This window comes from Phycodurus eques, chromosome 9 (genome assembly GCF_024500275.1).
Source record: "Phycodurus eques isolate BA_2022a chromosome 9, UOR_Pequ_1.1, whole genome shotgun sequence".
Lineage (NCBI taxonomy): Eukaryota > Metazoa > Chordata > Actinopteri > Syngnathiformes > Syngnathidae > Phycodurus > Phycodurus eques.
The window spans coordinates 21,559,277-21,584,458 of NC_084533.1; the positions used below are offsets into that span (position 1 = coordinate 21,559,277).

Here is a 25,182-nt window from a genome sequence, read left to right on the forward strand (position 1 = left end):
GGTTGAAGTATACTGTAAAACTGACACGTAAAACAAAAGAGATTCAAACATTCAAACCAAAAAATTTAATGTAATAACATACGTCATCTAGCTTAAGAACATACGCCATCTAGCTTAATGCTAACATATAATGGGAAACGCCATAGACAGGCTAACATAAATTAGCATAGCTGTTACAGTAATTACTTTATACGCCTTCAAACAACTGCTAATTTACACACATGAAGCAGCATGTAGAAACTGTTACTGCACTTAGTAGGGGACCTTCTCTGTCTTTCCCTCTTGCTCTTAATTTCACTGCCAGTCTTCCAGTAGACCACAATGGTGCCCGGCATTTTGTGGTGCAATGTGGTACTACAATTACTAACACAGAAGTGTATGTTCAAAATGTATGTAAGATGAATGTTTGCAAGTAGGATAACAATATAATGAGGTAACACTGTGCTTGAGCTTTGGCAATCCCTGGTATAGCTCCCCGGCTTTTTTTTAATTTTTTTTTTACACAAGATAGCACATCATCCATTCCAGTTTTTTCATGGTGACGTCAGCTTATCTTTGTCTTTGTTTTTTACTCCCCGTTTTTCTCTGTGGATGCTTTGGTGAAGAGATGACGTGTGTGAGTGTGGGTGTGGCTTAATGACAAAGCATGGGGCTGGTGGAAGCTACGCAGAGGTAATTTTTAACAGCCCTTCTGCAGGGGGGTTAATGGCAACTGCAGTCCCCCCACACCCCACCGCCCAGCACCCCCCCTCACACCCCCCCCCCCCTCCCTCCCTGTTGACCTGCGGTGCTCCTGCACCAGCAAAGAGCCAGAACACTCCTCTTAGGCCATTATTGCACAAGTAAAATCATTTCTTTTGACTCCGCCGTCCGTGTTTAGCTATTAATACTAATCGATTCCGATCTGTGGAATTGCTTTGGCTGTACAGTGGTGCCGTGAGATACGAGTGACCAGACTTCCGAATTTTATGAGATACGAGCCGTCGTTTGGACAAATTTTTGCTTTGACTTGTGAGTAAAAATTTAAGATACGAGCGCTATATGGTGGCAGTGAACTCCATTCATGTCACAACAAGCAGCAGTTTGACAGACAGTGATAAATTATTTTAAAAAAGAGGTTTCAAGTTGCTTTATGCCATGCCCAGTGTAGGTTTACTGTCAAACTAAACATAAACAAAGATAATTCCAGTTTTTATATGAAAAAAAACATAACTAATGCCTAACATAATGCCTTAAATTCCGGTATCTTAATGCTAACAAACAAATAGCATTGGTGTTGCTGCGTCATAAACCATTAGCAACAGATATATATGAACACAAAAGGTGGATTAACACGTAGACAGATAAAACAATACTCAAAGGCAACTATTTTTTTTCCTCTGCAAAGAAGGACTAATATTTGCGGCTTACAGGGGCATAATTTGTAACCATCTCCATGAATTGTGTATTTCTATGTCAGTATTATACTGCCCCCAGGTGGCCAAGGTGCTAACACCAAAAGGAGCACTGCAACGTCCATTGAATTGAAGCAAAAAAAATAAAGGTGGCAAAAACTGTAATTTCTTTACACACTATTTAATTGTCCATCCATCCAACCATTCTCAATACCACTTATCCTGTTTAGGGTTGTGGGGTGCTGGAGCCTATCCCAGCTGACTTCAGGCGAAAGGCAGACTATATCCTGAACTGGCCCGGACAACCATTCGCACTCACACACACACCGTCACTGAGTGGGAACTGAACCTGCACCCACGTTAGGCAAATGTACCACTACACCATCAGTGACTCTGTTTTATTGTCATAATTGTATGATTTTTATAAAGTACAATATGATGGAATGCTGGTATTCTTTTAAATTGAACAGCACATTATAAATTATTTTGTTTGTTTTGGGGGGTGGCTGAAACCATTGAAAGGGATTTCAATTCATTTCAATGGGGACAGGTGATTTGAGATACAAGTGTTTTGAGTTATGAGCTTGGTCATGGAACAAATGGAATTTGTGAGGCTCCACTGTATACGGATTACAGGATCAAGAACAGAATATTCTATGTTCATTATAGGTAGGGTTCCAAACTTTCCATGGGCATTAATGGGAATGAATGAGGAATTTACAAAACTGAAGGTTGGCTCTCAGTCGAGAATTTAAATACAGTTGGAGAAAATATATTTTAGTATAATCCTGACTAAGACAGACAGATTTCATACAAGAACAGTGGTACGTTTATTTACCAGTTCCTCAATTTACGAGTGTGTTGCACATACTGAACTTGAGGTGGTGAGACTTGACCATCTGTTTCCACACACCAGCTTTATCTCTTGTCACTCTTGTTTGGTCAACTTGTTGTTTGCCACTGGCAAAAATTCCAAAACCGCTGCAAATATTTTGCGTGAGTTGAACATAACAGTTGTATTTTATTAAAGACTTTTGACTGCACTATTTTACTCTATTTAATGTATAAAAACACACAGTTATAAGGTTTGCTCTCCTCATAACCTGCAAATACGGAAAACACGAATGAATTAACTTAAAACATTGTCCTTCCTTGTTCTTCTTCTGTGGGGAACCGTTTGCTGTCGCCATCTAGTGGTGGGGGTCTGAAACACTCGTATCTCAAATTTTGCCTCAAGACAAAAACATTGGTCAAATGACAGCTCGTATTTGGAAAAGTCAAGGCACTGATCGCAAGGCACCATTGTATATACTGTAGTAATGAAAATAAATTTGATTTATAAGCGCCTTTCAAGATCTATCTAAGTCCTCTCATCGAAGTCATATCAGTTTTAATTCGGTAAAACAGCATTGCATCATGCACATACCGGGCCCTCGGTTTACGAGTTCCCATTGGTGCGAATATGAGTGTAAATAATTGTCTATATGTGCCCTGGGATTGGCTGGCGACCAGTCCAGGTGTACCCCACATCTCACCCTCAAATTAGCTGAGATAGGCTCCAGCTCACCTGTGACGCTAAGTGCAAGAGAAAATGGATGGATGGACTTTTTATTGCACAATTGTATTGCAGTTACATGTAGATGTTTTGCTCAGACAGAACATTGCCAACTGCGTGTCTGACCATTTACAGTTTTAGAGACGGCTGGCACATTACTCATAAATTATCCAGCACAAGCTCCTCAGAGGCCTCATTAGTACTTTATTTCAGCAGAACTTCCAAAATGCCGCCGTGTATTTAAAACCCACTCGACGCCTAGCTAACAAATTTTGATATTTTGCAATGATAATGTAAAAAATGGCAAGTTTTGTAATGATTACATGTAGATCTGATTATTATTTTTTGTTTTGTTCCTTTTATGAAAGTAGAAAGTGCAATACAAAATGATGATGTGCAAATCCACAATAACTTTTGTATCAACACTTTCGATGATTGGAAAGGAAGAGTAAAACATTTTTAATTCTTACTTTTGTCTGGCCCTAAATTTAACTCAAAGAATCTTAGATGGCCTGTCACTTACACTGCTTTCCAAATTATTATGCAAATGATATATCTTTCTCTGATTTTCCGACATAGTTGATACAAATGACAGTCGGCATAATTTTCAAGTCATCAATTGTCAGAATAGAATTCAATTTTGAACAAACCTTCCAATGATAACATTATTTTTTTGAAAAATAAAAATGCACCATTCCAAATTATTATGCACATCAGTTTCAAGACATTTGACAAGTTCTAAACAACAGAAATAGTCATTTATTGAATTTGGAACATTCAGAGGTCATATTTACTGAAATCAAAATCAATTTCAATCAAAAACATCATAAATCAAGTTTCATTTTGACATAGGACCCTTATTTGATAATAGCTTCACAATTCATCGATCCCTTAAACTTATGAGTTTTTGGAGATTTTCTATTAGAATTTCTTTGAGATGGTGCATTGTCATGCTTGAAGATGATTTGTTAATGAAAGCATAGTTCTTCCTCTATTTCGCAGATTTTTAAGTGATTGTTTTTTTTAATGGGTTTTTAGAGTATACAGGCAAGTCCCAATTTAGAGTTGCACGCCTTCAGTGTCATACTACGTTATGCCACAATATGCCGGGCAGCACGGAGCTCTACTGGATGTAATTAAGAGCAAGAGTAAAAGGCAAAAAAGGTCCCCTACAAAGCTGCAGTAATGGTTATTGTTCCCACAGAGCAGAAAAACATGGTAAAAGCCTGTGAGTATTGTTGTACTGTATGTTCTGTTTGTATGTGTTGCTGCTCCGTGTGTGTTAATGTAGCAGTTGTTTGAAGATTTTGAATTATTTTATTTTGGAGTCGACCAGTCCTCCCTCAGATGTTTCCAGTTGGCTCCGAACGCTGCTGCTCGCTTCCAAACTGGAGCATGTAGGAGGGAGGGCATCACCCCAATTCTGGCCTACATTCACTGGCTTCCTGTGCATTTTAGAGTCCTTTTTAAGATTCTTGTATTTGTATTTAAATCTTTAAATGGTCTCACCCCACATTACCTCTCTGAGCGGCTCCACCCCTACACTCCTGTATGTTGCTTCAGGTCAGCCAACCAGACGCTCCTTGAGGACTAAACGGAGGCTCAGTGGGGATGGAGCTTTTTTCGTTGCCGGTCCATCTCTGTGGAATAAACGCCCCTAATTATTAGGCAAGCCCCCTCACTGTCCCTCTTTAAAACTTGTCTTGAATCCCATTTTTATTCTTTGGCTTTCAACTCAGCATGAGACTGCACTGTTTTAGTGTTTTATTGTTTTTAATGTCACTAATAATGTATTGTTTTAATTTGTTTAATTGTTTTTACAACGTTTGTTTTTAGATAATTTACAGCACTTTGTGTGCAGCTGGGGTTGTTTTAAAGTGCTCTAAAAACAAAAAATAAAATGAATTGCATTGAGTTACCGTAACCAAGCAAATTTCATAAGCCGGTCCATTATATGTTAGCATTAATCTAGCAGGCTTTCATTCGATGAAATGATATGGTTTGGTTGAACATTTTGGTGTTTAAATGTTTGATTCTCATTTATGTCGGTTTTACAGTAAACGTCAACTGGGAGTGACAAAAAGCTTGAAACAAGCACACTTTGGCTCTTATTAGGAGAGCTGTGCGAGCACGTCTCCTTTATGTTTGTTGTACGATAGTCACACATTTCTTGACAGCAAGAGTGGGAACAACTGTTAAGTCTTTTAATAAGTCTGTGTGTTTTGATAAGTTTAAATGTGTTTAAAGTGTGTGTGTGTGTTGGGGGGGTAAAACTATTTTGTTATTTTTATATGGTCTCTATTGCAGATTTTCATCAATGACAGAGGAGGCCTGTGATAAATGGGGGTTCACTTTACAACCCTTCAAATAATTATGTTGAGATTTTACTCTGACAATACAAGTGCACCTTTGTTTTAAGGTGATCTGAGTAATGTGATGCTTGAAATAAAATGTCCTCCTCTGACTGAACTTCATCTTTTGTGGTAGCCTGATAACATCATATTGTTTCATAAGTGAATATATGGTCATGTATTCCGAGTCGCTGCAGTGTGTCACCTGTCTTCTTTTCCTCAGGGCCGCTGTGCACGAGAGAACTGCAAATACCTGCACCCTCCTCCGCACCTCAAAACCCAGCTGGAGATTAACGGCAGGAACAACCTGATCCAGCAGAAGGCCGCTGCCGCCATGTTGGCTCAACAGATGCAGTTCATGCTGCCCGGAGCGCAGCTGCAGCCCATCGTGAGTGGACCAATGTGCTACATTCTCAATTCTTAAAATTCAGCGGTACAGTGAACCCCCGTTTTTGACATGGGATACATTCCAGACCCACCTGCGATTAAGTACAAATTTTCAATTTAGAGAGACTATATATTTTTTATAGTTAAACCCCTCCCAGACGGTTTCAACACATTTAAACTTAAAAAAAAAAACACACTTTATAAAAGATTCCTTAGCACCTGTTCGCACTCATTTCCTATTGTCTAACATCACTTTGAAGACAGGGCAAGAAGACGAGCGATCGCACAGTTCTCCAAATAAGGTTTATTTGTGAATCCATTTGAAGTTTACTATAAAACTGACATCAATGAAAATAGAGCTAAACATGGTATATTAAACCACCAAAATGTTCAACCAAACATTATACAGTAATAACAAAAGTATGTGAAGATGTGGAACAACCTCAACAAAGAAACAAAAGAGTCAAACTCAATATATTTAAAAAGCTCAATAAATAAAAGGTTTTAAATAATGATGAAATTGTTAATTAAGAAAGTGCAAAATAGGTTGAAAAGTGCAAAATAGGTTGAAAATCATTCAGAAGATTTTGGTGGATGTATTTGAATAGAGAGTCTAAAAGGGAAATTTGGCAATATTATCTAGTAAAAAAAAGGCAGAAAATATCAGATTTATACTTCTCGCTGCTCCTTTTCATTAAAATTTTGTTTTCATGTAAACATCTTTTTTTATGTTATTTTTATTTATTTTTGTTTAAAACGTCTTCAAGCTTAATGCTAACATGTAATGGAAAATCCCATAAACGGGCTGATAGAAATGAGCAAAGATATTACAGTACTTCTCAACCTTCAAATAACTGCTCCTTTAACACACACAGGGAGCAGCATTTACATTGTGGCCCTAGTAAGTGAAGGTACCAATGAACAGTGTGTCATTTTGGTGACATTTGTTGTTTGGTCTTGTGCCATGAGATTGTTCTAATGTAAAATATGTGCGTGGGCTCAGTAAATGTTTGGAAACACTGATCTGATTAACAGCATTTTCTGAAACCCATAGACAACATTCCCCATGACGCCCTCCCTTGCAACCAGTCCCAGTATGCCGTTCAGTCCATACCTGAGTCACATGGGCCCGGGCATGGGCTTAATGCCTGACCTGCTCCCCAGTACTCCCTTACTAGTCCCTGGAAGTCCCACCGGCCTGACAGCCACAGGCAACGGCACGACCACGCCAAAGCACGCACGCACAGACAAGCTGGAGGTACGGCACGTACATCTTTTGTGTACCTTTTGTGTACGTCGAAAGGTAAACTCAGATCATGGCTCCCGCAGGTTTGTCGGGAATTCCAGCGTGGGAATTGCACGCGCGGGGAGAGCGACTGTCGCTACGCGCACCCTGTGGAGGCCGGCATGGTAGACTGCAACGAGAACTCAGTGATCGTTTGTATGGACTACGTGAAGGGGCGCTGCGGCCGGGACAAGTGCAAGTACTTCCACCCTCCTACCCACCTGCAGGCCAGGATCAAAGCTGGACACAACACAGCTTCTGCGGCCTTGGTGAGTTACACTTAACACCACAGGTAGGGAGGTAAATCCTACGTAGGTAGGTAGGTACAGTGGGTACGGAGGGTTTTCAGACCCCCGTAAATCTTTCACTCTTTGTTATATTGCAGCCATTTGTTAAAATCATTTAAGTTAATTTTTTTCCTCATTAATGTACACATAGCACTCCATATTGACAGGAAAAAAACATAATTGTTGAAATTTTCGCTGATTTATTAAAAAAGAAAAACTGGAATATCACACAGCCATAAGTATTCAGACCATTTGCTCAGTATTTAGTAGAAGCACCCTTTTGGGCTAATACAGCCATGAGTCTTTCTGGGAATGATGCAACAAGTTCGTCACACCTGGATTTGGGATCCTCTACCATTCCTCCTTGCAGATCCTCTCCAGTTCTGTCAGGTTGGATGGTGAACGTGGTTGGGCAGCCATTTTCAGGTCAAGTCAGGGCTTTGTCTGGGCCATTCAAAAACAGTCACAGAGTTGTTCTGAAGCCACTCCTTCGGTATTTTAGCTGTGTGCTTAGGGTCATTGTCTTTTTTTAAGGTGAACCTTCGGCCCAATCTGAGGTTCTGAGCACTCTGGAGAAGGTTTTCGTCCAAGAAATCCCTGTATTTGGCCGCATTCATCTTTTCTTCAATTGCAACCAGTCTCCCTGTCCCTGCAGCTGAAAAACACACCCACAGCATGATGCTGCCACCACCATGTTTCACTGTTGGGACTGTATTGGACAGGTGTTGAGGAGTGCCTGGTTTTCTCCACACATGCCACTTACAATTCAGGCCAACAATTTCTATCTTGGTATCATCACACCAGAGAATCCTATTCCTCACCATCTTGGAGTCCTTCGGGTGTTTCTTAGCAAACTCCATGCAGGCTTTCATGTGTCTTGCACTGAGAAGAGGCTTCCGTCAAGCTACTCTGCCAAAAAGCGCTGACTGTTGGAGGGCGGCAGTGAACTTTTAGAACTTTCTTCCATTTCCCGACTGCATCTCTGGAGCTCGGCCACAGTGATATTTAGGTTCTTCTGTACCTCTCTCACCAAGGCTCTTCTCCCCCAATTGCTCAGTTTGGCCAGACGGCCAGCTCTAGGAAGGGTTCTGATCGTCCCAAACATCTTCCATTTCAGGATTATGGAGGCTACTGTGCTCTTAGGAACCTTAATTGCAGCAGAATTTTTTTTATAACCTTGGCCAGATCTGCTCCTTGCCAAAATTCTGTCTCTGAGCTCTTTGGGCAGTTCCTTTGACCTCGTGATTCTCATTTGCTCTGAGATGCACTGTGAGCTGTAAGGTCTTATATAGACAGGTGTGTGGCTTTCCTAATCAAGTCCAATCAGTATAATCAAACACAGCTGGACTCCAATCAAGGTGTAGAACCATCTCAAGGATGATCAGAAGAAATGGACAGCACCCGAGTTAAATATATGAGTGTGACAGCAAAGGGTCTGAATACTTATGGCTATGTGATATTTCAGTTTTTCTTTTTTAATAAATCAGCAAAAATTTCAAAAATATTTTTTTTTCTGTCAATATAGGGTGTTGTATGTTCATTAATGAGGAAAAAAATGAACTTAAATTATTTTAACAAATGGCTGCAACATAACAAAGAGTGAAAAATTTAAGTAGGTGTGAAAACTTTCCGTACCCACTGTAGGTACGGTGGGAGGAGTAATTATGTGTACCCTTTGTAATTTCCAAAATTTCTGTAGAAATTAGTCACAAAAATGATGCTCATCTAAATCACAAGACGAAAAAAACAGTCTGCCTAAAAAACAGTCTGCCCAAAACTAATACCACACAAACAATTACAGTTGTGCCTTGAGATACGAGTGACCCGACTTATGATTTTTTTCGCGATACAAGCCGTCGCTCGGCCGTGTTTTTACTTTGATTTGTGAGCCTAAACTTGAGATACAAGCGCTGTATGGCGGCAGGTGGCTCCGCTCACTTCACAACAAGCAGCAGTTTGGCTGATATAATTAGTGAATATTTTTCAAAATGAAGCTTCAAGCTGTTGATAATGTTTACCACTACCTGTTGGAATTTACTGTCAAACTAACCACTGGTCGCCAGCCAATCGAGCAGTCGCACATACAGACAAACAACCACAAGTAAACTGTGCTGCCATAAAAAATATAACTGCAAAAAATATATATAAAATGTTTTTTTAATAAACTAATTTTAAAAAACATCCTAAGAAGAGGTGATTTTTTTTATTTATTTTTTTGATCCAAGTTTAACTGCTAGTAAATTTTAGCTCTTATTATATACCGCAACGCCCTCTGGTGGCGAGAAACACAAACATATGCAAGTCAAATTACAGGCATCTTTATCATCATGCATTTGCATCCATGACTCACTAAAACCATTATAAAGACATGAAATTATTATTAGTAGGCTCTATTTTTGAAAACATAATCATAACCAGGCAGTGTTTCTCAATGTTTATCGAGCCAATGTGCATATTTTACATTCACAACATTCAAGCTGTTTGTCACTCCGAATTGACGTTTACTGCAAAACTGAAACATAAAAAAATAAAAACTTTTCAACATTGTATATTTAAACAGCAAAAATGTTCAACCAAACCATTTAATTTTATCTCATGAAAGTCTGTTTGCTTTATGCTGTTTTATGTTCCACGGTCGGCGTGGTCAGGGTCATTCCGCGGCGGGCGTGCAGTTGCTGCCAAAGAGGCAGATGTTGGAGAAGAGCAACGGCAGCCTCGTCTTCAACCCCAACGTGTTCCACTACCAGCAGGCCCTGGCCAGCATGCAGCTACAACAGCCTGCCTTCATCTCCACTGGTGAGTAAGCGGGTACAACAGCAGAGGTTTCTCGAACAAGACAATTTTCAAAAGACCCCCTCAAATCCTAGCACCAATTAAACATAACTGCTATGTGTACCCTGAAGTGCCCTAGTAATTAAAAGGTTGCCTGTTTTAGAGAAACAAAGTCGTAAAGTTAATATAACAAATTCATTTTTTATTTTTTTTTTGAGAAACATTTTATGAGGATGAAGTTGTATTTTTTTTCAAGATTCTTTTTTTTGTTTTTCCAAGGAAAAAAAGTCCTCTGTACAAGAACAGAGACATTTTGTCTGGATAAAACATCATTATCTTTCGGGACTAGTCATATTTTTTAAAATAAAGTTATTATAACATTAAATTAAAGTTGTATTTTTCCAAGACAAAGTTATAATGTTACCAGAACAAATTCATGTTTTTACAGAGAAAAAAGCTGTCATGTTATGAGAATAGTCAGGGGTTTATTGAGGGGGGAAAATGTCATAATCTTCAAAAACAAAGATATCATTTGCGAGTTGATAATTCTGAATTCTAAAGTCATTGAAGTCGTAATGTAATAATAATGTTAATATTTTCTTCGAAAAAAATGTTGGAATGTTATGAGACTAAAATTGTGTTTTTTTTTTCAAGGAAAAAACTACTATTCACAAGAGAAAAGATTTTGCCAGGAATAAAAGGAGGTGTCTTATGAGAATATTCTTTTTTTTTTTTTAGAAAGTCGTTATATTATGACATTAAAGAAGAGAGTCATATTTTAACACGTGAATTTCAAAAATGAAATTTTATTCTCGTTAGTTTACTGTACAGCTTTCATTCCTGGCAAAATATGTCTTTATTGGCAAAAAAATATATATATATTCTTGAAAGAGTTGTAAATGCCATAGCAATTAAAAAGTTACCTATTTTCGAGAAAAAAGTTCTTAATTTTACAACAACAAATTCTGATTGATTGTTTTTTTTTTTTTTTTTTTTTTTAGGATAAAAAAATTTGCCTTGTCATGAAAAAGGTCATAATCTTTCCAAGAACAAAGACATATTTTGTCCAGGTGAAATGAAATGAAAGAATGTACGACTGATTCTGAAGTCCCTGGGCAGATTAGATTGACATGGCAACACACAGAGGCTAAATTTTGATAGGACGAAAAAAAAAAAAAACATGAACATCCATTTATACACACACTGGAAGAAGCAGTGAAGCCCAGTGAAATGCAACTAGATCAAAACAATAAATGACAAACAACAATTTCATGTAACCAATATTATGATTTAGTTTTGAATCTATTAATGTTTCATTAGATTTGTTTAATGTAAAGCTTACTGTAGGCCTGTTGTTTATTGATCATATGCTCTCTCCATGTTCATGTCCATTTTGAATACAATTGACAGATATCGCACTCTGATCACATTGTATGACTCCTTTGGCTATTTGTTGGGAAACTTGACAATTGCGTTTTTTATTTTGTTTGCGTGTTTGGCGATACTCGTCCGATTTCATCCTGCCGACGTGGCTTGACCTGTTGCCATGGTAACCATATCATTCCTGTCCCCCCCTTCCCATCCTCGTCCTCTTGACTGTTGTCTGACCCGCCTGAATAAAAGTTCCCATGATGCACGGCGCGCCCGCCTCCTCCTCCACTGTTTCTTCGGCCTCCAGCGCAGTCGCCAATGTTCCTTTCGCTGAATCCGCCACCTCCGATCAGGTTTGCCCTCATCTTGTCTTTTAACCAAGCTGTCTGGTATGGAAAGCCTTTGGAGCATTATTCCATATCCTTGATATCCAGCTTAAGGTCCGTGTACTAGTACACTCTTTGCCCTCTCCAGTAAGACAATTCAGCACTGCAGCCATGTCACTCTCTCTCTGCTCTATGTACAATGGACAATAGATATAACCATCATCACATGGCCGCTACATCAATGCCCCACATTCAACATGGCCGTCATGTAGGCACGGAAGGCACGTCTTTTGGAATTGGATCTAGTTATATTGTATATCTCTGACCCGGCAATACGTCAGTTCCATTCTCTGCCTGCATTGTGCCACGGCACCAGTAAACAGCAACGGACAATTCTAGAACTACCAGACTTTGTCAACGGCATTTTAAGTGACAAATGGAAACTATTTTTGGACACATTGTTCAGTCCCGATGGTCTGTTTTATCCGATAGCCGTGACATCGGGGTCAGTTTTATCAATGTTCCACTGTACTTGATATCCAATTTAAGGTCCAGGTACTAGTACTGTCTTTTCCCCCACTTGTCGAACAACTTGGCCATACTAGTAGGACAACTACATGCTACTAGTGCGTCATAACTGTTGGCTAATTAAAGACTGTGTGGTACCAGTACAACTAGTCCCATAATTAAATTATTCTTATTCTCACTCTCACCTGTCGTACTTGTAGCACCCAAATGTCAACTCATGCACTGTTTGGCCTCACTAGTCACATGTAGTTGTCCCACTAGTACACCAAAAGTAGTACATGGACATCGAGCTGGATATCAAGGATATCAAATAAATCCTGAAACAGCTTTCCATTCACTCACCGTTGTCATCGACATTGTTATTTTGTGTATTCGTGTTTGTGTGTGTATGTGTGTGGGAGTGCGTGCAGGTGTGCGTTGTGGTCACATTTCATCTTTCTACACTTGTCGGTGCATTTTGCATACGAGCAAATGAGCTCAAACGTTAATTGATGTCTTGCAGAATTTATTTTTGCTCACTTACAAATAAATTAAGTCTTCAATTTGTATGGTTGGTCATTAAGGCAGTGTTGCCCAACTGTTATTGAGCCATGGCACATATTTTACATGAGAAAAAAATCATCAAACAAAACCAAACAGAAATGTCACAAAATGTATACATATTAAAATAATGATGATCTCATCTTAATTTACATGCAAATTAACTTTCTGCTTGTGAAATGTGGGCGTGTTTAGCTGTTATTGTTTTGTATGAATGGCAACAAGTGGATACACAGGTTGATTGTACCTTCTTCAATCTAGTGGAAGAGCATTTCATTCTTCTCTCTGTCACTAACCGTTACACGCATCAATAGGCGAACAAAGATACATTATTTGCAGTAAAGAAATAATACTTTTCACCTATAATTGTTTTTTTAATTTGTACTTTAAACCGACAAATAACCAAATAAAACAATGATGAACCAACCCCCATTTTCTCTTGTGTCTCCCAGTAGACCCTTCTGAGCTGGTGACTTCCGATCCGTTGGCGCTCCCGTGTGTCCCCATGGACATGGAGGCTCACCTGTGTCCCGTGCCCAAACTGCTGATGGTGGCTCCCGTGGCCCTCGATTCAGTAAGCCTTTCTCCAAACATCACTTAAGATCCCTTAAAAAAATAATAAGAAATAAAAAGAAGACAAAAAATAAAAGACAAACGTGTGCCTCGCCAACTGCACGCCAAGTTTGAAGGCTGTGCTTAAGAGACGCCACCTTCTTCTCAGCCATACAGTACATACCAACACCTTAAAAGTGCAGCATACGTGCATGCTGAGCCAATGAGAACTAGAGTGGGCTAACCCCATTTTTTTGTCATTTGGTAGGAGAGTGATTTAAAGTTGTATGGCTGCGATATATATATATATATTTTTTTTTTTTTTTACAGAAATGTTTGTTTTCCTCAGATTTTGTCATTTTGCCAAATATAATAATTTTGGACTTGGATCATATTGGATATTCATATTGCTTGCACTTTTATGCACAATTGAAGTACTGTCCTCCTCTTCAGTTTCATAGATTGGATCCCAATCAGAATCATTTAGGTTGCCTAAAAGAAAAACAAACAAACTAGGATTAGAAAAAAAGAAATGTGCAATAGTGATCTAAGTCCAAACATCCATTAAATCTGCCAATATTTCATGAAAGATGGTAAATAAAATTCACATACACTACATACAATGACACAAGCTACAGAACTACTTACTTTCTAACAATCTATGAACCTCACTTTTCGAGATGTGGAAATGGGAGTTGCCCCAGTGTTACACTGATGTGTCCGGAAAAGCGCGGGTGCAAAAATGGACCGACCTTCTATATGTGGGTGAAGCCTGGTGTAATGGGTGCATCCATCTCAGAAATTGGAGTTTGCCAGTGTTGCAGTGATGAATCTGGAAAAGTGCTGAGAGCAATAAGGGACTGTTTTGAGCAATAAGGGACTGTTTCGAAATTGGAACTTAACCTTGATTTGGATGCAGTATTCATGACACAAATGGAGTTGGCCCATTCTGGTTCTCAGTGGCTCGACTTGTAAAATGTAAGACATGCACAAACAGAAAACTAAACCCCCTTTATGAGTTGGACTCATCTTAGAGGGCAGCCCAACTGTTTGACTGTTCAGAAGCAATGAAATGAAGACCAGTCGAAAGACAGATTTGTGGCAGACGTGCTTTGTGGTCACGACGTGTTTACAGATGGCCTTTCATGTAAAACCTTTCACTATTAACTTGTGTTACATTTGGTTGGTCTTACTGTGTTGAGTTGGTTGTGATTTCTGTTTGAGCTGCTCAGCTGCAGACTTCAACACAAACACAAAAGTCCAATAAGGAACATACAGTCACCTGCCATATTGTTTAAAAAAACTACAAAAGTACATTCGATAGGTGAAAATTCATAATATGGAGAGACCATATAAAAATGAATAAATCACAAATAAACAAACCTCTGCTGTATAAAAATACAGAACAGAGAATAATTAGAGGATGATATCAACAGAACAGTTTTCGTTATAGAAATAACTACAGTAGTTTCATTCACTCATCATCGTCGTCATCAAAATGAGGGCAGGTGCACAAATGATGTTTTTACTGTTCTTCTTTTTACACTTGAACACCAGTTAAGAATGTTCAAATGTTACTTCAAACATTGCCTGGACAGTCTGACCAGTTTGAGTGGATGAACTCAATTTCCATGATTCCTATGGGAAAACTACATTTAAAAAAACTTCCACTGTAGTTATGTACAGTACAGTAAAAGAAAATAATACTAATAAAAAGCCATTTACAGAAAGATTTTAATGTGTTTAATTAAGAGTATATTTACTATATACGCAACGGTAGAAGTAAAATAATGTTTCCGGAAGGATTTAGGAATAATGTAACCATAATTAACTGAATAGACGGGTGGAATTCTGACAGTTATTTTCATTTGAGTCACTGTGTTAAATTTTTTTCTTGATTGTGGGAAAAAAAAAAAAAAAACATGGTGTTAGCTTCTAGAAGCTTCATTTTGGTCTTAAGCCACAAGTAATATGATGATGATGACGACGTTAGAGTGTCACAATGATTGAAGACATTTCATTCGGGCCAAAGTCTGCTGTTATATGCAAAGGAGCTGCACCATTTTACGCAATGCTGGATTATAATGTACACATGGACTTTTTAAACATCATTTGTGTCATTTTCATTATGTTTTGAAGCCTTTTAGGTTGAATGTTTGACACTATAAAATTCCTGTTTTACGGCTCTTGAAGGGCAGTCTAAACTTTAAATGTTCCGATTGTTTTGTGACAGTCCAAAGTTGGCAGACTGTAAATATGCCAGCCGCAGATAGTCAGAAGTTAACAAAGGAATTGTTTTAGGTTTTTGGTTGTTTTCTGTGTAAATTGTGTGTTGCGAATCCCTTCTATAGAAATTCAAATGTGCCTATTTCAAATTCCCTCAATGTCCTTACACTTTGTTTAATTTTGTGTATTAATGATTATATTTGTGAACACATTGCTGGTGTTGTGACTTACTCTCTGAGGCAGCTGTGCTGTCTTATTTGTCAGTGTGGTAGCGACAGTGAATTGTGTGAAATAAGTACCGGTATTTGCTTAGTTGGTGCTGAAGATTTTACACTCTGTACAGGAGTCATTTTAATAAATCACGTCACGGTTTTGTCAATTATACAATGCTCAGATGCTAAATGTGACCATATAAAATATAACTATGGCGTCATGGATTAATTTATCGTGATGGATTAATTTAACATGAACTCTCTTAGCTAGCATACTCTACAAAGGAGTATTGGGGCGCAAAGATGACTTTTTTTCTAGAAAATAGTGGGCTTTATTCTCATAAAACTACAAATTTAGTCCGAAAGTACATTTATTTTTATCTCAAAAGGGTGTTTTTTTCTTAATTCACGTATAATTACGACTTTTCTCTAAAGAATGTACAACTATATTCTTGTAATATTACTTTTATCTCAAAAATATATTAATCTTTTTCTCCAAAGATATTCTACCTATCCACTTCATAATATTACGACTTTAATCTAAAATAAATATACAACTTCTTTCCCGAAAACATGTATGAGCTTATTCCGGTAATATTACCACTTTAATCTAAATAATGTAAGTTTTTTTGTAAATATATACAACTAATTTGTTGTAACATTACGACTTTTCATCTTGAAAACATTAAAAAAAATTCCCAGAAAAAGATACACCTGTATTTTTGCAATAATACAACTTTAATCTCTGCAACATATAACTTTCCCTCAAACAGATTACAATTTTAATCTTGAAAACATTTGACATTGTTCTCGAAAATATAAACAACTTAATTGCAAAATTACAACTTTTTATCTACATATAAATATACAACTTCCTTCTTGGAAAAATATTAAACTTTATTCTTGGAAAAATCTACAACTTTATTCTCATAATACAGTATTACCAGTTTAATCTTGAAAATATACAACTTTTCTCTCTAAAATATACAACTTAATTCTCAAAATATTACGACTTAAATCTAAAAAATATTACTTTTGATCTTGATAATATATAACTCAAATTTCAGTGTAATTATTGTTTTTTCTTTTCAGTGTGGTTGCCTAAAATTCTGTCATCGTATTTTTAGACATATAAAAATATGTTGAATTCCAAAAGATTTTAAAAGTCTGTATCCCAAAGTGCCCCAAAAAATGAAAAGTACATATCAGCGTGTTATCACTTTTTATTTGAACCACTTAAAATGTGACTGTATCATCTTTAGCACAAATTAAAACAAATACATTGTTTGCCTGTTGTACTGCAATTCTAAGGTCGGCTACTTCAAGGAATCTAAGCCACGGGGTGTTATTCTCTCAGTTAATATGATGAATACTTAGAATGTGGAGACAAGTGTTATTTTGTTCAACCTTCCCTCTTAAACATGAGTTTTGTCCACCCAAGAAGAGAAACACACATCCCATTAGTCCAGCCTTAGTTTCCTCATAATGCTTTTTGGATTTTTATTTTTTTTTTTTAACTGCTGTCTATGAAAATCTGAGTATTTATTCCATATCCTTGATATTTTAAGGTCCATGTACTAGTACGGTCTCTGTCCTCACTAGTGAGACAAATCAACACACTCGTACAACTAGGGCACACTAGTAGGACAATTTACTTACGAGTAAAAGTTTTTTCCACTACTAGTGTGACACGGGACGAGTGTGGTGTAAAACTCAAGTACAGCACACCAAACCATCGGAATAAATGGAAAATTATTTTAATAATTACTTTAAGATCAATTGTGACAGATCACTTCAAAGCCAAGGTACAGAGCAGTCAACTTCATACTCGATGATGTGGCTTTGAAGATTGACAAAATGATGCAATGCTTCATAATCCACAGATAGCAGGTCAGGAATCCTCAAACGTCATTATTCTTAATCCATGATTCGCAAAGAGCAGAACGGGGCAAACGGAAAACTCACACTTGGTTCATCGTGCAACAGAATCCCCAGCCGCCACAGGCACCCGGAAAAAGACTAGTAGGGGTAAAAGTCAAAAACAGAAGGCTGATCCAACAGCCACAGAAACAAGCAACCTTGAGCCGTCAGAATTCTCGTTCGAGTTCCGAAAGCAGAAGGCTGGACAAACAGCCAACAGGAACAGAGAAACTTGATCTGGTGGAACTCCGTCGTGGACGGGAAGCGAGTAGATTCACGGGGTAGCGCTGTCGCATCTTGCACGAATGACCGTCGGACACTCTGACACTAATTGGATCATCAACAAAGCCTTAAATAGGGAGATGTAGCTGACTGTGGCATCACACTGTGATTGGCTAACAGATTGGCTGTCTGTCATGGCAGACTGTGACATAGTGGGCTACTTTTGGCCTACTAGTGTGCAATTAAACCTTAGAAGTAAACTTCTGTGCTGCACTAGTAACACTACTAGGCCTAACGAATAGGCAAGTGTCACCCACTCGTAACCTGGAGTGTCCACTCGTAGTTTGGCCTCACTAATAACATGTAGTTGTCCTACTAGTACGCCGAAGTGATCCTACTAGTGAGAATAAAGAGTGTTCTAGTTCATGGAAGGATATGAAATAAATACTCAAACATTAAAACCTTTCCTCGTTTTTTTTTTTTTTTTTTTAAATCAGCCAACAGTGAAAAAGCTTGTGTGTCATTCTGAGGTGTGAAAACTGATAGGTGCTGTTTGCAGAACTAAAGCGGGGTACACACATACCAATTTTTCACATCTTAACCAATTTCTTTAAACGCGACAAGGAAAAGAATCAGTGGATTTGCGTGATTCACATTAGGATTTGTGATCGTAAATATTGAACAGGTTTAACATTTACGAATGTGATTATGATGGGATGGGAACATACCCCACACCACTGGATAATCGCTTTGGATAATCTTTGAGAGACATCAGATAATTGGGCGTTGGCTGACTTTGATCAGAAAATGGTCAAATTAGGCCCGATTATCGGTATGTGTGTACCCCGCTTTAGTCCTTCTGTCTCAAACAAAAAGGACCATATCTCTTCTTCACTGTAAAAACATACTGTAGGTATAACGATGAATTAATCATTTTGTTTTATTTGAGAGGGAAAAGACGGCATGAAAATACAAACATCTTTATTCATAGTTGATAGCAACAAGAAATGTGTATAATATAAAATATTTGACATTTTTACACAATGGTGGAGTCATTGTTGATGCTAATAGTTGCTATGGCAACAAATGACAACATGACTACATTTCTAGTATCCTCATTATAAAGCGAGTGTGACACATCATTAATTTATTCAAAAAAAAAGGGGAATGTTCATACCGAATTATGAAAATATCCAAAGGTCCTTTGGGAAGATCAGGTGTTGATTTAGTCCACCTTATGTTATTTGTTTAAATCCTTGTACTGTACATGGTGTTTTGGGATTAAAACTATGGAAGTATAGCTGTGCCATCAGAGTTTAAATTCAGTGTCAAAACATTTTTAAATTTGTTGTCCAAAATTCTTAAATGGAATTTCTTTGTTTTAACCATCAAATCTCTAACACAATTTTGTTTTTAGTAAAAAAAAAAAAAATTCTGTGTCAAAAATTTAGTTTCGAGAATTCAAAATTCTGTCAAAAACGCAAATTTCAGTGTTGAAACTTCAGTCTTTTTTTAAACTGACTGTCAAGCACTGATTTTTCTTCCCAACTAATTTCGAACAGATTTATTTATTTTTTTTACCACAAAGATATCTGACTTATCTGACTTGCTTTACCATTTAAAAAAATCTGTGGCGGTTGAGTTAAAAAAAATTTCAAAATTCAGTGTCAAAATGTTAAAATTCAGTGTCAAACATTCAAAGTTCAATGTCAAAAATTCTAAATTCAGGGAAGAAAATTCTGTGTCAAATTATGTAATTTTCTAAAACTAAATATGTAACACTAATTGAAAATTTCTAACATTGTTGTTTTTTTTTAATCATCAAATTTCTTACAGAATTTTTACCATCCAAAAATTCAGTTCTTTTTTTTTAACCATCAAAAATATTTAATGTCAAGATTTTTGTTTAAAAAATTGAGGGTTATCTTTTAAACTGAAATGTTTACGCTACATTTTTTTGACGGTAAAAAAAATCCTGGGTTAGAAATTTCATGGTAAAATGCAGTGTTGTAAATTGAAATTCTAACTCTAATGGCACAGCTATATTTCCATATTAACCAACTGATTTGTGTGTCTAAAGTAATGGTCTATAAGGGAGATAATGGGGCTTTTGGACTGAGTTTTTCATGGGTTTTTTTATTTTGTTTTTTTTAAAACTCATACAAGAGTTGCAACAGAAAGTCCACAAGTCTCCTCTTTGTGGGGGGGAGGAGTCCAGCTGCTGACAAATGTCCAGCCTCTACGAATGTGTAACACCTCGTTTGCACTTATGTACATATTATAGAACTAAGTATAAATACTCCCGAAAATGTTTATTTTGAATACATTTAGATGAAAATAATTTCATAGACTGTCCAACCAGTAAATTGTTAATAGTATGACTACTGTATGTCTATTATTTGAGGACAGTGTAATGCTATTGCTTCATGTCCGTTTTATTTGTTTCTGCTTATGAAATGCTTGTTTTTTTTTAAAGAAGCTGTTTTATTTGAGTATAGTCCTGCACTGATGTCAGATAATCTGGAGGAATAGCAAAATGGAACTGCTTGTGTAAAAATATGATAAAAAATTAAGTAAGAAGGCATCGCAGCCAATCACTAACCTATGCTAAGGCAGTAGTGATGTCATAATTACAGTAAATATTTGTATGGAAAGCACTTGTAGGCCATAGATATAAAACATTCCAATTAAAAACAATAAGCACGGCAGTAATCGAGTGTCACGCCCTTTTCTTTAGTGTCCTGCTTATGAAATGAACTCCATGCATCCATCCATCCATTTTCTGAGCCGCTTCTCCTCACTAGCGTCGCGGGCGTGCTGGAGCTTTTTCGTCCACCGTGCCGCTTGAAATGAACTCGTTCTATAAAAATATTACTAAAAATGATATACAGGGCGGGCCAAATGTAGACTGATGCAGATCGAGATTTGTGTCATACTTTGTGTCATACTGTTCTGGAGCGGTTTGAGGAATGTTGCGTTGTTCATGGAGCACATCTTGAGCACTTATGAGACTAAATTATGCTAAAAAAAATTTATATTAACTAATACATATTTGGCGGCACCGTGGCGACTGGTTAGAGCGTCAGCCTCATAGTTCTGAGGACCCGGGTTCAATCCCCGGCCTCCGCCTGTGTGGAGTTTGCATGTTCTCCCCGTGCCTGCGTGGGTTTTCTCCGGGCACTCCGGTTTCCTCCCACATCCCAAAAGCATGCATTAATTGGAGACTCTAAATTGCCCGTAGGTATGACTGTGAGTGCGAATGGTTGTTTGTTTCTATGTGCCCTGCAATTGGCTGGCAACCAGTTCAGGGTGTACCCCGCCTCCTGCCCGATGACAGCTGGGATAGGCTCCAGCATGCCCGCGACCCTAGTGAGGAGAAGCGGCTCAGAAAATGGATGGATGGATAATACATATTAATGTAATAAAATGTTTTAGCTCTGTAAAATCCATACCTACTGGTGTAAGCCTACTTGTCCACTGTCCTTGGTTTATGACGTAATTCCGTTCTATGGCGACAACATAACCTAATTTTGTAGTTTATTCTGTATCCTATCACCAACCTATGCTAATGCAAAAGTAAAGACATAATTAGTGAAAATTTGTGACACTCGGAAACATTTCTAACCAATAAACTAGCCAGCAAACAAGTTCATTGCGCGCAGGGCTATGAGCTAAGGGCCCTGACAGACAACTATTTACTCATACTGTATCAATAACAACAGCACTGCTTTAGACACTGCAACAACAATGTACTGGGAATGCCCCACGTAGCTCCCCTTACTAGTTGTTGTTGGCTGGTGGCTAGTTGGGGGCCCCTGAGAGACTGCTGATATTTGGCCTTATCAACGACACGACCAGAAACCACTGTAGATACTGCAATGACACGTTGGGATTCAGGAATCCCCCTAATGGGGCCCCCTCCTAGCAATCTTGTTGTCAAACACATCACCAACAAAATGAAACCAACCTATAACTCAGTTATGAAGTACAGTTGTCCCTTGTACACTTCACTGAATCACAGAGTTTTAAGTCGTATGACATCTAATTTTACAACGCAGATTTGTCGCTATACCTCTGGATTTTGCGTTGATAATTTTTCCACATGTGCATTTCAGTCGCTTTATTGAACAATTGGTAACAAAATAAACAAACTGGCGCTCACCCAGAGGCACTGAACACGCAGACTAGCTAATGCGTTGGTCAGTTAATAGTCAGCCAACGCTATACTCTCATTCGCTGACTCCCACTCACCAGTCCGGGCCCTGCCTTTTAAAACCACACGCAACATACATACAAAGTCACAGATACTACAGTGTAGAATGTGAGGATGGTGAACGCAAGTGGACAATATTACTTGTCTTACTACCCTTAAGCTCAAGACAGAAATTAGAAAAACACGTAAATCAAATCAAGGCACTACTCTATATATAAATAATATAATAAATACATGGTCGCTACGTTGCAGTTTCGTCTACTTTGCAGGTTTTTCTCGACGCCTCTGGAACGTAAACCCGCATGATAAACAAGGGACTCCTATATATCTATATCATCCTGTTTTTTTTTGTTTTTTGTTTTTTTCTTGGGGGGGGGGGGCGGGGCTCCATTAAAGTTGTTTCCTTGTTACCTTTATTCCAAAACTGAATTTTCTTCTGTGTTGTATCCCCACTGACAAAGCCGTAGATTTGTTTTTGTCGTGATATTGCTGCAGCATTTGTATGCTGCAGGTTTGGACGTGTACTCTCTGCTCTTTATTTTTGCTCTTCCAGCTTGCCCATGTTGTTGCCATCGTGCAGATCCCAGCTCTATTGAGTCATCCTGATGACTAGTTTCACAACCCTCCAACTCTTTAATATGAACTCTAGTGCACGCGGGGGGTATGAAAGCCGTTTGAGCATGTATTCACTATCCTACTAAGACAAATCAGCGCAATAATAGAATTAATGTTTTGCCACTACTAGTGCCACTTTTGGACTAGTACACAATTAAACCTTAAATAGTAGGCATATGTCATGCACTATTACCTTCCTGGAACTGACAAGTAGCATTAGTTACATGTAGTTGTCCTACTAGTGTACAGAAATGAGTAGAAGGCAGTAGTAGCAAAAAACATGACTAATTAGAAAAAGTTGTTCTACTAGTGCGTTGAATTGTCTTGCTAGTTTTAAAGACGTTTGAGCAGTTATTCAATGTCCTTTGTCAGGTTAAGGTCCATGTACTAGTAGACCAAAAGTGGCACTACGAGTGAGAGAAATTTAACTAGTAAAATAGACATTCTACAAATGTGCTAACTTGTTTCACAAATAAGGACAAAGCACATACTAGTACACCTTCAGCTAGCTATGAAGGATATAGAATAAATTCTCAAACGGCTTTCTGGAAAGCTTAAGGTCCTTGTACTAGTATGCTCTTTGTCCTCACCAGTAGGACAACTTTGGCCTATTAGAAGGACTACATGTTACTAGTGAGGCAACAACTGCATACTTCTAGTACTACTAGTGAGTTTATAAAAATTCTACCACTCAGCATCTAGCGCTTCGCTAGTAGTGCACAGATGTCAACTAGTGCACAGTTTTGCCTCACTAGTCAACATGCAGTTGTTCTACTAGTATGCCAAAGTTGTCCTACTTGTGTGGACAGTAGTAAAAATTTTACTAGTAAGACACAGTCTTTCTAGTAGTGCACAGAACTACAGTATGTGTGCCATTATGACGCTAATATGATTTTCTGTCCATGTTTTGCATTTAATTCGATACTCCTTTCTAAAACAAGTGTATGTAAAACATGAAAGAAAAGTCAAAAAATGTAGTTGGAGAGTTTCAGGATAAGCCATATAATGATAAACTCAATCACAAGTGACTGCTTTGTAGTGTTTTGTTTCTTTTTTTGTTGTGTTTTGTATGTGCCGTGCTGCTTGCCAATTATTCATTTGGCATGTATAGTTATTACTATGAGTAAGGTACAGTGCCTATTATTCTGCTATTTCTGTTTGACCTTTAATAAAATCATTGTGATCTCACTTATTTTGTATCCTTGCTATTAATTTCTGACTGATAATTTATATGTCTTCAGCAGGTTACACACATACTAATAATCAGCCCGAGTGCCCCCTTCCGCCTGATGCTGGGATGTCTCTAAAAGATTATCCTGAGGGATTATTCTGCGGTGCAAGGTGTGTTAAGAATGATTTTTACTCCCCGGTCTTTTGGAAAATGGTTGTGGTCAACTATCATAACTGGTAAACCTGTTCAATATTTAAAATCACAATCGTTAAGGTGAATCATGTAAATTAAATGACTAATGAATGGTTGCTGGATATGCACCATGCGATTTGATGGCGACCAGTCCAGTCCGACTTCTTCCCACATTTCCAAAATAAAAAATTGAAACTAACTGAAAACCCCAAATTGTCTGATGGGCGTGAATGTTGTTTATACGTGCAATGTAAATGACTGCCGACCAGTCCAAATTCCATCCATCCACCATCCATTTTCTGAGCCACTTCTCCTCACTAGGGTCGCGGGCGTGCTGGAGCCTACCCCAGCTATCATCGGGCAGGAGGGAGGGGGGGGGGGGGTACACCCAGAACTGGATGCCAGCCAATTGCAGGGCACATACAAACAAACAACCCGCACTCACATTCACACCTCGGGAAATTTAGAGTTGTCAATTAACCTACCATGCAGGTTTTTGGGATGTGGGAGGAAACCGGAGTGCCCAGAGAAAACCCACGCAGGCACGGGCAGAACATGCAAACTCCACACAGGCGGGGCCGGGGATTGAACCCCGGACCTCAGAACTTTCAAGGGCCGCTATGACTTTGAAACCATAGAAATGTTTAATCACCTCAAATTATTACATATATACAACAACTTGATGGATAACTAGTTTTTGAAATCAGATTTGTTCAACTATTGATCAAGTTACTGTAAAAAGGGGTTTGGTAACAAAACAAAAATGCTTTCAATATCTCAATCCTATTCCTCATTACATATGACGATTTTAAAATTCAGTACAGATGTTGGTAAGAATCATGGAAGCTGACGCAAATGATTTGCTTTCATGGGCCGCATCAAATGATTTGGCGGCCCCAGATCTGGCCCCCGAGCCTTGAGTTTGAAGTATCAAACTGCTAAAAGAATAATAATAATAATAATAATAAAATAAAATCAATCAATCAATCAAAAATATCCTTAAGCGTCGCTGTGAGAGTAAAAGCTTGTTCGTCTCGATGTGCCCTGCGGTTGGCTGGCGACC

The 25,182-nt window shown here is 38.1% G+C and overlaps 1 protein-coding gene across 5 annotated transcripts in view; it reads left to right on the plus strand.

Moving 5' to 3' along the window:
- The window catches only part of mbnl3 (muscleblind-like splicing regulator 3), a 38,317-nt gene extending 14,165 nt beyond the window's left edge, over positions 1-24,152 (plus strand). For 3 of the 5 annotated variants that reach the window (XM_061686264.1, XM_061686262.1, XM_061686263.1), the window contains 6 exons: positions 5,524-5,688; positions 6,742-6,945; positions 7,017-7,241; positions 9,908-10,055; positions 13,249-13,370; positions 23,998-24,152. In XM_061686264.1, the coding sequence (XP_061542248.1) occupies positions 5,524-5,688; positions 6,742-6,945; positions 7,017-7,241; positions 9,908-10,055; positions 13,249-13,370; positions 23,998-24,063 (930 nt within the window). In that variant the 3' untranslated portion in view covers positions 24,064-24,152. Of the gene's footprint in view, positions 1-5,523; positions 5,689-6,741; positions 6,946-7,016; positions 7,242-9,907; positions 10,056-11,654; positions 11,756-13,248; positions 13,371-23,997 lie in introns of those variants that run through there. The other 2 variants (XM_061686265.1, XM_061686266.1) reach the window with 2 other exon arrangements.
- The last annotated feature ends 1,030 nt before the right edge of the window (positions 24,153-25,182 follow it).